This window comes from Xenopus laevis, chromosome 2S, assembly GCF_017654675.1.
Source record: "Xenopus laevis strain J_2021 chromosome 2S, Xenopus_laevis_v10.1, whole genome shotgun sequence".
Taxonomy (NCBI): domain Eukaryota; kingdom Metazoa; phylum Chordata; class Amphibia; order Anura; family Pipidae; genus Xenopus; species Xenopus laevis.
Window position 1 is genome coordinate 144,380,641 of NC_054374.1, and position 14,993 is coordinate 144,395,633.

The window sequence follows — 14,993 nt, forward strand, 5'->3', positions numbered from 1 at the left end:
GTAGATATCCCTGATATAAGACGTTACACCCAAGTCCCATGAGCTTTGATATATAGCAGTGCATAATGCATACTCTACTGAAATGATGATGTCTTTGTAAAAAAAACACTGAAATCTCTGAGGAGTATACTCATTTTTGATCCTACATAATCACCCAGAGATTTCTTAATTTACTGTACATTATGGGCTCATTGTCTATAAATCATGTGACCAAAATAGAGAAAGGTAACTCATTCTGTAGCTTTAGGACTCAGATACCCATGGAGTACAAATTACTAAAAGACCCTTCAGGTTATAGGTACCAGATGAAAGAGGATCATTATAGAATACGTATGTTCAATATACAAACCCATTTATTGTACACAGGGTTGGACTGAGCAGGTGGGACACCGGGAAAAAACCCGGACCTGCTCCCCACAGCCGTCAGCTCTTGAGCTACTTCCGGACCAACCCCACCGATTGAATGTAGAATTAATGTGCAACAAGAAGAAAGTACATGCTGGGGGGGGGGGGTTAAGGGGGACAGACGGATGTTTGCTGTTTTTTTTTGCAATTTCTAATTGTAGTTAAAAGTCACAGATGTCTTATTCAAATGGGATAAAGAATTAATTTACACAGTAGTCATATCCCAGAGTACCCCCAGTCCAAGGGTTGTACATAATTAAGTAATTTCAAAAGGCAAAAATCGGGAAAGACTTACTGTTTAGTGAAGACGGAGCCAAAGTATTATAAAAATGAAAAATCTTTATTAGGAAATACTCTTGCCGGACGCGTTTCGTGCCAAATGTGGCCACTTACTCATAGGCTCAGTCCTAAACTGATTTTACAGTGCTATGGAATATGTTGGCATCTTATAAATAAATATTATTAATAATAATAATAATAATAATAATAATAATGTAGGCTTAAAAGACATGTCAACCCAAAAAATTATGTTTTGCCTAATAAAAGAAAACACAATTATAAGCAACTTTCCAATATAAATTTTTTAAAACTTGTTAGTGCTTTAAAAGTTATTTGTAAATGTTATTGCTGTTGAAATCAGCATTTGCTTAACTCCTGGTTGTTACTTTTTAAACAATGTTGCAAAAGCCAATTTCCTCCAGCAAGACAGGCCTGTTAATCCATTGGTTTGTGTTACTTGTTTCAATAGCCAGAGCCACCATGGCAGAGAATGGAAAGGGACAGACAAATACTGATTTCAATAGCAATACAAGTACAGGTATGGGACCTGTTATCCAAAAATGTTCAGGACCTGGGATTTTCCAGATAACGGATCTTTCTGTAATTTGGATCTTAATACCTTAAATCTACTAGAAAATCATGTTAATATTAAATAAAACCTATAGGCTGCTTTTGCTTCCAATAAAGGTTAATTATATCTTAGTTTGGATCAAGTACAAGGTATTGTTTTATTATTACAGAGAAAAAAGAAATTAATTTTAAAAATGTGGATTATTTTATTATAATGGAGACTATGGGGCAAATTTACTTACCTTCGTAGATCCACCAGCGTGGTCTTTGCCAAACTTCGCCAGGATATCGCAAATTCACGAAGATCCGAAGTTCCGCACAAGTTACCGATCGTTTCCGAAGTTGCGCTAGCGAAGTTACGATGAGCTGTTCCGAAGCTGCGCTAGCAAAGGCTAATTTGCATATGGCGCCAAATTTGAATTTCAATGGACGTGTATGCAGCAGCGCATACAGAACACTACACAAGCGCAGGGAAACTTACTAAAAGTTTATTTAGGTGTTCTAATGCCCTACACATGTGCCCACAGTATAGTTAAGGTGCCACAAATGTAGGGGGGAAAGTGGGCACCCTAAAAAAAATCTACTCTATTGCACTTCACCTGCTCTAACCTGGCGAAGTAAACTCTGGCGAAGGAGGTCACGTTCAGAAAAAGACCAATGTTAGTAAATTTGCGTATTTTCGCCCCCTTCGCCAGAGTGCAACTTCGCCAGCGTTAGGGTGCGAAGTTGCGCTAGGCTATCACCATCGCTGGCGAATTTTCGCCAGGGTGACAGAGTAAATTTGCGAAGTTGCAAAATGACTTCACGCTGGCGAATTTTCGCCAGCGTTAATCACTTCGCCCTTTAGTAAATTTGCCCCTATGGGAGACAGCCTTCATTTCAGAGCTTTCTGGATAATGGGTTTCTGTATAACGGATCCCATACCTGTACAAATAACTTCAAAACCACAGAAAATTTGTAATGAACGTATTTTCCACAGTTGCTTAGAATTGTGTTTTCTTTTATTAGGCAAAAAACTTTTTTTTGGCTTGACATGTCTTTTAAAGAAAAGCAAAAAGGCGGATAGGAGTCCATGATCACAGGAGTCCACCCTAATAATGCAGTGGCAGCTTAAAACACATTTTAAAGAAAATTTGGCACTGAAAAGAACTGGGGGGAACAGAGAAGCGTATAGATATTTCAGTGAGCGAGTGCTGGAATCGCTATCAGATACTGGGCACCCAATAGTGATATGTCACTGGATTCCCTTACTATGATTAAAACTTTTTAATTAATACAGCCAACATGAGTGCAACTCAAACCATAAGAACAGCAATGGTAACGTCCCTTTCAGTATTGGCCTTAATGTAATAAATATTCAATGAGAGGTACCAGCTGTGAGTGTGATATTTATAGGAAGTCGTACATCTGTATGCCCAAAAGCATTGTCTCTCAAAATAAACTATTGCAGTAAAATTAATTTGCAGTTGAATAATTATTCTTTTAAAGACTGCACAATGAGTCAGAAACACCATATACATACTGGGGGGCAGATTTACTTAGGGTAAATATTGAGGGTTAATTAACCCTCAATATTCGACTGTCAAAGTTAAATCCTTCTACTTCGAATATCGAAGTCGAAGGATTTACCGCAATTCGTTCGAACGTACGGTTGAAGGAAAATTCGTTAGCTCGAACGATTAAATCCTTCGAATCGAACGATTTTCCTTCAATCAGAAAATTGCTAGGAAGCCTATGGGCTAACATTGCACCTCGGTAGGTTTTACTTGGCGAAGTAGGGGGTCGAAGTTTTTTTAAAGGGACAGTACTTCGACTATCGAATGGTCGAATAGTCGAACGATTTTTAGTTCGAATCATTCGATTCGAAGTCGAAGGTAGCCAATTCGATGGTCCAAGTAGTCCAAAAAACGTTCGAAATTTGAAGTATTTTTTCTTCTATTCCTTCACTCGAGCTAAGTAAATGTGCCCCTAAATGTATATGTGCGCACGCACACACGAGAAATAATGTTTGGTTAGTAATTGCATTCCAACAGCAGACGCTGAAAGTACATCAAACTGCACCAAATCCTTTTCACATGACAAGCTCATAAATTATTCAACTCATTAGTATTACCAAGAGGAATAGAAACAGCATCGGTGTAAAGGACGTACTTAAACAGAAAAGGGTCATCCTAAAGTTTTCAATGCTCTGCATGAGGCCAAACTTTGGAGAGAGGGAGGGGAACGGGACAAATCTGCTGAAATGTGAATTTGAGCATTAAAGAAATATCTGCCGTTATCAAGCTCACCCGACACCTGTGCTTAAATACAACCAAGTGGTGCTTAGTGAGAATTCCATTAATGTGCCCTTATAGAGGAAAAGAAACTCACCATATTCAATGGCAGATTTAAGTCGAGCCTCTGAATGAGTAGATCCGAATGCATTGCGTACAAAACGCCTTCTCCGGCGCAAATCGTCCTCCCAGTAATCCAGTCGCCAGAAGTCATGAAGTTGGCTACAAAACCAGGACAAGATACTCGTTAGAACATATGTTTGTAGCAAATGACATTTACATGGTGGCCGACATATTTATGCAAAAAGACTGGGGCTCATTTATAAACCTCGCGCAGGGAAGAATGATTCGCACAGTGAAAATATGTGCCGTGTGCCTGGTTATATTTATAAAGCTGCAACCAGATTTGCAAATTTGTTTTTCACACTGCGAATGTCTATAAGAGCAAATTGCGAATATTTATATGTGCACACTCTGGGGGTCATTTATAAAGTTTGCGCAGCGCATATTTATTTGCAACTGGTTGTATTGCCAATTTTTTTCCCCTGAGCGCTAATATATTGCCCGTCTTTATGGTTTTTGCGGATTCAAATTGAGAATAAATTTTCGCAAATGGTTCGCAAATGAGATGGGTGTTTGAGTGTGTGCGCTCACTGTGCGAGGTTGTTGTGGGCGAAAATAGAGTCGACACTAACTTAAATTGGCAATTTGCAAACTGTTTTGCGAATATTTTCTTTGCCATCGGTTATGTCGTAATTCAAACACAGATTGTGCAAATAATATTCACAATTTGAGATTTTAGCCATATTTACAAGCTTTTAAAGGAGAAGGAAAGGTTAAAACTAAGTAAGCCTTATCAGAAAGGTCCATCTAAATATACCAGTAAACCCCCAAAGTAATGTTGCTCTGAGTCCTCTGTCAAAAGAAACACCACATTTCTTTCCTTCTATTGTGTACACATGGGCTTCTGTATCAGACTTCCTGCCTTCAGATTAAACCTAATTGCCCTGGGCAAGAGCATGCTCAGTTTGCTCCTCTTCCCCCCCACCCCTCCCTTCTCTGCTGCAATCTGAGCCCAGAGCAGGGAGAGACTCAGGCAGGAAGTGATGTCACACCACATTAATACTGCAGCTCCTATCCTAAACAAACAGAGAGTTTCTAGAGCTTCTTACTCAGGTTTGGTAAAACATTCTACAGAATAAATATAGCATTCTAGCTTGCACTATTGCAGCTAATCTATTGGCAATAAAATGCCTCCGTAGCTTTCCTTCTCCTTTAAGATTTTAGACATTCACAAGGTGAAAAAAAAAATTGCAATTCTGTTTGCACACTCTTATTCAGCTTTATAAATGTAACCATGTGCAGGACAAATATATTCAATGTGCGAACCAATCTGCCCTGCGCGAAGTTCATAAATGAGCCCCTTTGTGTTTGAATTACGAATTATGTGGCGGAGAAAATATTCGCAAAACAGTTTCACAAATTGCAAATTTCAGTTACTGTTAACACTATTTTTGCACACAACAACCTCGCAAAGTGTCTGTGCTCACGCACAGACCCGTCTCATTTGCGAGTCATTTGCGAATTCGCAAAAAACGTAAAGATGGGCACAGCAGTCCAATATTTTAGCGTTTAGGAAAAAGCAAGGGCAAAACAACCATTTGTGAATAAATATGCACTGCACAAACTTTATAAATTACTCCCACTAATTGCACAAGTTAGAGGAGTAGAAAATAAATGAATGTTTTTGCTTACTCTGTTTAGATGTTGTAAGGGCAGCCATATTTCTTTTAACTAAAGGTAGTCCTCGAGTTACAAACATCCGACTTACATACAACTCACACTTACATAATAATGTGTCTTCATTAAGGTTCCCTGGACACATGTAATATAAACCGGTAACTTAAACCATTTGCAGCAACATTTATAATAAAGACCTCCATACAACTTTAAATTTCCCACCCTATGCAAATGGACCGAAGCGCAAGATCACTGGCAAAGTTTCGCTAGGCACACATGAATGCTAGCGCATCTTTGCTATGAATTGCTCGCACAGCCGAAGTTAAACTAGCGAAAAGTCGCCAGCATTCGAAGCCCAGGATGAAATTTCGCATATGGGTGAATTAGCGTATTGGTATCGTAGTTGCACCTGGCAAAGTGGTGCGATGGGTGCGAAGCGGACGCTGGCAACAATTCACCCTTTAGTAAATTTGCCCCCTTGATATAATTAATTGGAGGCAGAACAAACCTACTGACTTTATTTAATGTTTAAATAATTTTTTGGTAGACTTAAGGTATGGAGATCCAAATTATGGAAAGAGTTCTTATCTGGAAAACAGCAGGTCTGAATAACAGGTCCTTTACTTCTACAGGCCATCTCTCACCACCATTTATCCAGGCTGAGATGTCATCAGCCACCCCCAAGTGACAACACCACCGTCCCCCCGAGCTGTGAGGGGTACATACAAGATATGGCCAGTTTTTACATTCGGAATGTTGGGAGGTTTGGAATCATTATTACTGTGTCCAAACGGAATGTGAGAGCCTCCAAAAATAAGAAAACAAATGTAAAAAGTAGAAAATTTATTAGGATATGAAACCTAACGCGTTTCGTGCCTATTGGGGCACTTACTCATAGGCTGATGAGTAAGTGCCTTTGAGTAAGTGCCCCAATAAGCACGAAACGCGTTCTAATAAATTTTCTACTTTTTACATTTGTTTTCTTATTTTTGGAGGCTCTCACATTCCGTTCGGACACAGTAATTTTGATTTTGCACCTTGGGACTGAGGTGAACTGTGAGTGTTTTCTCCTTATTCTTTACTTTATTTATTTTTTGATTCAATACCTATTTATAAAGTGGTACCACAGTTATTCACTATGATGTGGCAGTAGCACAAACCTTGTTTCTATAGCTTTGGAATCATTCCTATGCATTTCCTTCACCTCAAATAATTAGTTCTGTCAAGAAACGACAAACATTCAAATGCCAACATGTAAATATTATGAAATATTCTCACACACTGAGGCAACTTGTAAACTGGCAGTTGTGTTCATTTAAATGTCCTTGTGCTCTGAACATTAATCACCGGGAGCCCATTTACTAAGGCAGCATCATATTACAAGTATTAATGACACGGCTTGCTTTCTTTTCCAGAGACTTTAACAAGGCTTACAAATCAAAGCGCAACCTCTCCTATAAACAGCTCGCCTTTAATGACTATGGCTCCTTCGCCGGCTGATTATAAAAGCATAAAATATTCCGCATTTTGTGGAAGCGTGATTAAAATAACGTGCTGAAATATTCAGTGGAAAGCCTCCGCGCTGCCCCCCAGCAACCTACGAAAATTGCAATTTTATTCATTATTAATAACATGGAATTAAAGTTGCAAAAACATTCCGGCATGTGGTAATTGTCAGGGTGAATTATTATCTCAGTGCTAACATAGTGCTCCCGTGATTTTATGGCTCCTAGCAAATAAAAAACCATTACCATCCATGGCTATTTGCAGGTTAAATTGCCTTTGTTTTCCTTGCTCGGGCCAGGCTCAGGCGCTTTCAGAGCAGCTTGCAAATCACAGACAAGCCCTTAAGGGATAATAAATTAAAAACAAAAATGGGGTTTGCTTTTATTTTTCTGAAAATATTCCTGGGAAATCATGAAAAATACATGAATAAGAGCTCATTCACAAATGCACAGGGCCCTTAGCAGAAGGGCTACATCAGGCCCAGGCCCTTGTACTAAAGCTCATCTATAGCATATATATTGGTGCAGATTAAAAGATATACCGGGTAAGTAAGAATTTATTTTAGTTTAATTAGAAGTTACTGGGCCCTACAGTAAAATATTTTAGGGGACCCAAAAAAGATGATCTGTCTTGTGCATATATCCTAAAATGATGCACCACATGTGGTATCAAAGAACTTTTGAATGAATTACTCCTCTTCCAAAAAAGAATGCACCAACCACCTTAAACATTTCCCTTATTAAGGCAATTTCGGGGCAATGTAATAAAAGTCGCTAACGGAAAAACAATTCGCAATGCCTCTGCGCAAACACATTTTGCTTTGTGCGAATTTAATATAGCTTTTGCGAGCCCGGAAACTGTTTAGCGACCACTTCCGACAGTGGAAGACCGTTTGCAGATTTTATAGTTTGCGCCAATGCGCAGTCAATGTAATAATACTTCTTAAAGGGGAAGGAAAACTAGTCAGCGCAAACCCCCCACCCCCCCTCCCGTTTGTTGCCCACCCTCCCTCCTCCCCCCTGGCCTACCCCTCCCGCTGGGCAAATGCCCCTAACTTGTTACTTACCCTTCTGCGCAGGTCCAGTCCAGGGAGTTCACAGACGACATCTTCTTCCACGCGATCTTCTTCCTGCTTTGAATGGCGTTTTGGCGCATGCGCAGTAGGATCATTTAGCCGGTACGGCTCTACTGCGCATGCGCCAAAAGTCACGCGCATGCGCAGTAGATCGTACCGGCAAAATGATCCTACTGCGCATGCGCCGTTCAAAGCAGGAAGAAGATCGCGTGGAAGAAGATGTCGTCTGTGAACTCCCTGGACTGGACCTGCGCAGAAGAGTAAGTAACAAGTTAGGGGCATTTGCCCAGCGGGACGGGTAGGCCAGGGGGGAGGAGGGAGGGTGGGCAACAAACGGGAGGGGGGGTGGGGGGTTTGCGCTGACTAGGTTTCCTTCCCTTTTAATGCAAATGTCGTTGTGTTTGCTCCAGAAGATTACGACACCTTCTTAAGAGGGCGCAATTAAAATTCGCACCGTTTAAGGAACAATATTGCATTGCGAGATGTGGATTTGTAGTCTTATTGGTGAGAATCGTTTTGCTCTTTGCAAATTTGCAATTTCCCTAAAAGTGTCTTATTTAAAATCTCACCAAAGCACAGCTTACAGGAATCTCCTGTAATATTGATATTGGAGTAAATGAAGGCTCCCAATATCAGTCAAGACCATTAACAAACACCATTATTTAGGTGGTAGCATCTGGAGCTGTTGGGTGCTTGGGAGGATTGGGCCCAGCTAAACCTTGTTTGGGATGACCAGGACTACTGGTGTAATGAACTTGAAGTGGAAGGGATAATTTCTAGTGAGCCAACAGCTTTCCGCTCTTTCTCTCCGCTGGGGCTGGTTGGGAAGGGAATATATTTGGAATTTAGACAATGGAAGTTCTTAGTTTTAATTAATCATGTCTGGAAATACAAGGTACATTTTTTTTAAACAGGGTTACTGTACTTGAAAAAATAAATATGATGACAAAAGTACCCCAGGGACCATGAAAGCATAGGAAGATACAGAGCCAGGAGGAATGAATGAGCTTTCCATGAGCCATAAAACGGAAAAACAAGATTTAAAAAAAAAAAATAAATAAATTATATATATATATATATATATATATATATATATATATATATATATATATATATTTACACCTATAGTTTCTCCAAATAATCCATCATGTTACAGATATAGTATAAAAGTATTAACAGTTTATCATCATGTTACGCTTGTTTTGCACTGCACGGAAGCCTGGCTTGTTCTATTTACACCACATTTTGCGTTTTGGTCAAATGAACCAAGCGAAGGACTTGCAAACATTGGCCATTATATTAGGAAACACACTATATAGAATGTTTTCTAAGACTGGGTTACTGAAATGTAGATTTAAAGTGGTGGGAATCTGAGGCTATTGTTTTGCAGCTATCTTGGCAAGGCTTTTATAAGGAGAATGGCAGACGGGGAAATTGTGAGTGTTTTGTTGTCCAATTTCTTTGTATTATGTGGAGTTGGGTCAAAATACTGGAAATCCCTGAAAGGACCCGGCTAGTGACAGCCATGTATAAGCAGAAATGTCAACTCACATATTTCTGAGTCACCCTAATTTTGCCCTCCCAACCTGGTCATCCGCAGTCAGTAATTTGCACCTGAATGTCAGTTAGCCCCAATATAAAGTTGCCCAATTTCTTAATAGCAGTCAGATCATGAAACACTATCATGGAGGTGTGGCTTGGGTGAAAGAGGGTGTGACTGGGGGAGGAGCATATGTGGCCCAGGTGTCCCCAGAGCTGAAGGGGTCTGGGTTGGTGTATCTTTATGCAGCACCGCATTAAAGTGGAAGAGGTTGGTGGTTATGGTGGAATTCTCATTTCCAAGGTGCCAAGGCAACACTGGAAGGGCTTTCAAGAAAGGAAGAAAATATCAGGCCTAAATTCCTGACTTCATCTCCTCCCATTTATCCACATATGAAAAAAAAAGAGAAATCCTTAAATGAGAAGGAAAGGCTAAAACTAAGTAAGCTTTATCAGAAAGGTCTTTATAAATATACCAGTAAAGCCTCAAAGTAATGCTGCTCTGAGTCCTCTGTCAAAAGAAACACCACCTTTCTTTCCTTCTATTGTGTACACATAGGGGCAAATTTACTAAGCGGCGAAAATTCGCCAGCGACGGCTTGGCAGGCAGCACAACACTTCGCAAGACGAAAATTCGCTCAGACAACGCTAATTCATTAACAATCAAAGTTGTGTCCAGGGCGCCGAACAATGGTGAAGTTGCGCTAGCGTTAATTCGGCAAGCAGAGCGAAGTTGCACTAGCGTTGGCTAATTTGCATACGGCGGGAAGTTAAAGTTGAACGTATATGTTGCAGCAAATACATTACACTACACAAGCCTGGGAACCTTAATAAAAGAAAATAGATGTTATATTGCCCTACACATGAGTGTATAGTTTATGTGCCATATGTTGGGAAATGTAGGGGGGGGAAGCGATTACCCCAAAAAAATATTTTTGGGGACTTAGAAAAATTTTCAACTAAATTTTGAGGAAGTCCTATCTGCTCTATTGCACTTCGCCTGGTCTGAGGTGGCGAAGGCAAGTTTGGCGCAAGAGGTAACGTTCAGTAAAATCTGCATCTTAGGGAATTTGCTGCGTTACTTCCCTTCACCAGAGCGCAACTTCGCCTGACGATTGAGTGTGAATAAGCTCCAGCGTCAGTCTTTTTCATTAGCGCAGTTACGCCTGCCCCCGTCAGTAAATCAAGTACCGAAGTACTGAAATGACGTCACAAACCAGTGGCAAAACCAGTGTTAGTCACTTCGACCTTTAGTAAATATGTCCCAGAGGCTTCTGTATTAGACTTTCTGTTTTCAGCATAAATCTCCAGGGCAAGGGCTTGAGCATTCTCAGCTTGTGCCTCTCTCCCACTCCCCCTCCCTGCTGTAATCTGAGCTATGAGTGAGCAGGGAGTGACTCAGACAGGAAGTGATATCACACCAAGCTAATATGGCAGCTGCTATCCAAAACAAACAGAGAGAGCTTCTAGAGCTGTTAACTCGGTTATGGTAAAGCATTCTACAGAATAAATATAGTGTTATAGCTTGCACTATTGTGGCTAATTTATTGGCAATAAACTGCTTCTGTAGCTTTCCTTCTCCTTTAAGAGCATGATGGAACAAGCATTCCAAGATGCAAGCAAAGGGTAACACTGATACAAAGGGTCCCAAACAAGTGAATGAAAATCCCTTTCCCAACTGTAGGCAGAGCTGCCATATACTGATAACCAAATATTCTCCATATTATCTACAAAGGCAGCTCATCATTCAGAGTGTTGTTTCGTTAAAACAAAAGCAAATGCTTTAGCAAAAAATAATAAGTGCATTAATGAAACATATCGGATAGCACTTTGCAAAGATAAAGTGCACACTTTAAATGGGAGACTGTGAAGGAGGCAGCTTGCAGCTTATCACCGCAGGTGTTGATATGACCAAATGGGTTCCCATGAAACTGAAGAGCGAATTTAAATCCAAGTCATTTTTCAGTCTGAGCGCTTGATGGTATGAGCATTCATTGTACAGACTTCCCCTTGTCTTATTTCAATCCTGGCAAACCTTTTGTCTCTAGCTCATATCGAACACAATCAATAAGGCTTAAAATGTGATATTAGATATGTCAACCCCAGTATATCTCCATGTTAAGGTTCTCCTATACATCTTGCATGGACCTGCCAAATGTGTTCTCAGAGGTTACAATGTATTGTAGTTGGATTCAGCATCTGCCAGAGTTTGTCCATTAGTGTAATCTTTGTTCTGTATCCCCAGAAACCCCTGCCACCCCGGGTACTGTACTAACCAAAGACTCTCAAGTATGTCTCTTTTTAAGGTTACAAAGAGGAATGATACAGAATCAAGGTACGGCAGGACTGAATAGAAGCACAAGTCAGTATGAACATCATCATTTATTATACAGGACCGGTTATCCAGAATGCGCGGGACCTGGGGATTTGCAGAGAAAGGATTTTTCTGTAATTTGAATTTTTATTAAGGGGTTGTTTCTCCTTTAAAGGAACAGTAACACCAAAAAATTAAAGTGTTTTAAAGTAATGAAAATATAATGTACTGTTGCCCTGCACTGGTAAAACTGGTGTGTTTGCTTCAGAAACACTACTATAGTTCATATAAACAAGCTGCTGAGTAGCAATGGTGGAAATTGAAAAAAGCCTATATGGCACAGGTTAAATAGTGGATAACAGATAACACCATTATGTTCTACAGAGCTTATCTGTTGAGTAACCTGAGCCTTTTCTCCTTTGAATGGCTGCCCCCATTGCTGCTACACAGCAGCTTATTTATATAAACAATAGTAGTGTTTCTGAAGCAAACACACCAGTTTTACTAGTGCAGGGCAACAATATATTATATTTTTATTACTTTAAAACAATTTCATTTTTTGATGCTGCTAAAATCCTTTAAAAATTAAACCCAACAGGATTGTTTTGCCTCCAATAAGGATTAATTATATCTTAGTTGGGATCAAGTACAAGGCATTGTTTTATTATTACAGAGAAAAAGGAAATCCTTTTTTTAAATATTTTATTACAATGGAGTCTATGGAAGATGGTCTTCCCATAATTATGAGCTTTCGGGATAATGGGTTTCCAAATAACTGATCCTACATCTGAAAAATACACATCAGTGCATGCGATATACAGGTATGGGACTGGTTATCCAGAATGCTCGGGACCTGGGGTTTTCTGGATAAGGGATCTTTCTGTAATTTGGATCTTCATACCTTAAGTCTACTATAAAATCATGTAAACATTAAATAAACCCAATAGGCTGGTTTTGCTACCAATAAGATTAATTATATCTTAGTTTGGAACAAGTATTTTTTTTTTATTACAGAGAAAAAGGAAATCAATTGAAATAGTTTGGATTACTTGGATAAAACAAAGTCTATTGGGAGATGGTCCAGATAATGGAGCTTTCCAGATAATGGATCCCATACCTATAAATGTAAAAGATAGACATTAGTACAGTTACAGAAACTATACTAATGTGCACTCTTTCACTCATTATTTTTATATATATATATATATGCTCCTGTATAAACTATAACAAACAAGGGAAAGTTGTGGGTTGAGTGCAGAGGACTCTTGTATTTGACTATATGTATTTTGTGGTCACAGCCTCATTGCACCCCCGCCTAATGTTTTTTAAAAAATAGTGGTGAGCACAACTTTCCCTTGTTTGTTATAGTTTATACAGGAGCAGTGACCAGCTCCATGTTGTAGCTCCCACCCTTCCCAGCTATAGTCAGGTGATCCCACTGGTGTCTAATAAAAGGGCAGCCAAGTATGGAGGTTTACTTTGAAAGCAGCAAGTTAAGTTGCAGGTAATACCTAGTCCCTTTGTAAAATGTATAATGAAGCAATAGAATTCTTAATGAATCAGATAAAATTGAGCATAGGACTGGCCAGATATGGGATGACTTTGACGTAGTTGGCCAGCTTAAATATATTGCAATATATGGACAAACAATCCCTGTTTTGTTTAAAGGGTAAGGCATTTTTTAGTAGCAGTATGCACAAAATGTCGCTGTCTTAAATATATTGATAATGGGTTGAGTGCAGAGGACTCTTGTATTTGACTATATGTATTTTGTGGTCACAGCCTCATTGCACCCCCGCCTAATGTTTTTTTAAAAAATAGTGGTGAGCACAACTTTCCCTTGTTTGTTATAGTTTATACAGGAGCAGTGACCAGCTCCATGTTGTAGCTCCCACCCTTCCCAGCTCTAGTCAGGTGATCCCACTGGTGTCTAATAAAAGGGCAGCCAAGTATGGAGGTTTACTTTGAAAGCAGCAAGTTAAGTTGCAGGTAATACCTAGTCCCTTTGTAAAATGTATAATGAAGCAATAGAATTCTTAATGAATCAGATAAAATTGAGCATAGGACTGGCCAGATATGGGATGACTTTGACGTAGTTGGCCAGCTTAAATATATTGCAATATATGGACAAACAATCCCTGTGTTGTTTAAAGGGTAAGGCATTTTTTAGTAGCAGTATGCACAAAATGTCGCTGTCTTAAATATATTGATAATGGGTTGAGTGCAGAGGACTCTTGTATTTGACTATATGTATTTTGTGGTCACAGCCTCATTGCACCCCCGCCTAATGTTTTTTTAAAAAATAGTGGTGAGCACAACTTTCCCTTGTTTGTTATAGTTTATACAGGAGCAGTGACCAGCTCCATGTTGTAGCTCCCACCCTTCCCAGCTCTAGTCAGGTGATCCCACTGGTGTCTAATAAAAGGGCAGCCAAGTATGGAGGTTTACTTTGAAAGCAGCAAGTTAAGTTGCAGGTAATACCTAGTCCCTTTGTAAAATGTATAATGAAGCAATAGAATTCTTAATGAATCAGATAAAATTGAGCATAGGACTGGCCAGATATGGGATGACTTTGACGTAGTTGGCCAGCTTAAATATATTGCAATATATGGACAAACAATCCCTGTTTTGTTTAAAGGGTAAGGCATTTTTTAGTAGCAGTATGCACAAAATGTCGCTGTCTTAAATATATTGATAATGGGTTGAGTGCAGAGGACTCTTGTATTTGACTATATGTATTTTGTGGTCACAGCCTCATTGCACCCCCGCCTAATGTTTTTTAAAAAATAGTGGTGAGCACAACTTTCCCTTGTTTGTTATATATATATATATATATATATATATATATATATATATATATATATATATACACATACACACAGTTTGTGGAGGGACTGAATACTGCAAAGTCAGACTCTGGCAGCTTTAGCAGTAATTCTGATATTAAACATCTATATTTGCAACAATATATAATATAATAATTCAGATTCCAAGGTATAAATACATAAACATAAATAAAAGCTTCCAGATATGAACATACAATATTTGTACAGGTATAGGATCCCTTATCCGGACACCCGATATCCAGAAAGCTCCGAATTACGGAATGGCTCCCATAAACTCCATTTTATCCAAATAATCCAAATTTTTAAAAATGATTTCCTTTTTCTCTGTAATAATAAAACAGTAGCTTGTACTTGATCCCAACTAAGATTGGAAGCAAAACCAGCCTATTGGGTTTATTTAATGTTTAAATGAATTTCTAGTAGTCTTAAGGCATGAAGACCCAAAT

General features: G+C 39.2%; 1 protein-coding gene across 4 annotated transcripts in view; it reads right to left on the bottom strand.

The window, feature by feature from the left end:
* LOC108709943 (neurobeachin) overlaps window positions 1-14,993 on the bottom strand; it is a 444,274-nt gene that overhangs the window by 167,188 nt on the left and 262,093 nt on the right. For all 4 annotated transcript variants that reach the window (XM_018250245.2, XM_018250244.2, XM_018250243.2 and 1 more), the window contains one exon: window positions 3,625-3,749. In XM_018250245.2, the coding sequence (XP_018105734.1) occupies window positions 3,625-3,749 (125 nt within the window). The remainder of the gene's footprint in view (window positions 1-3,624; window positions 3,750-14,993) is intronic.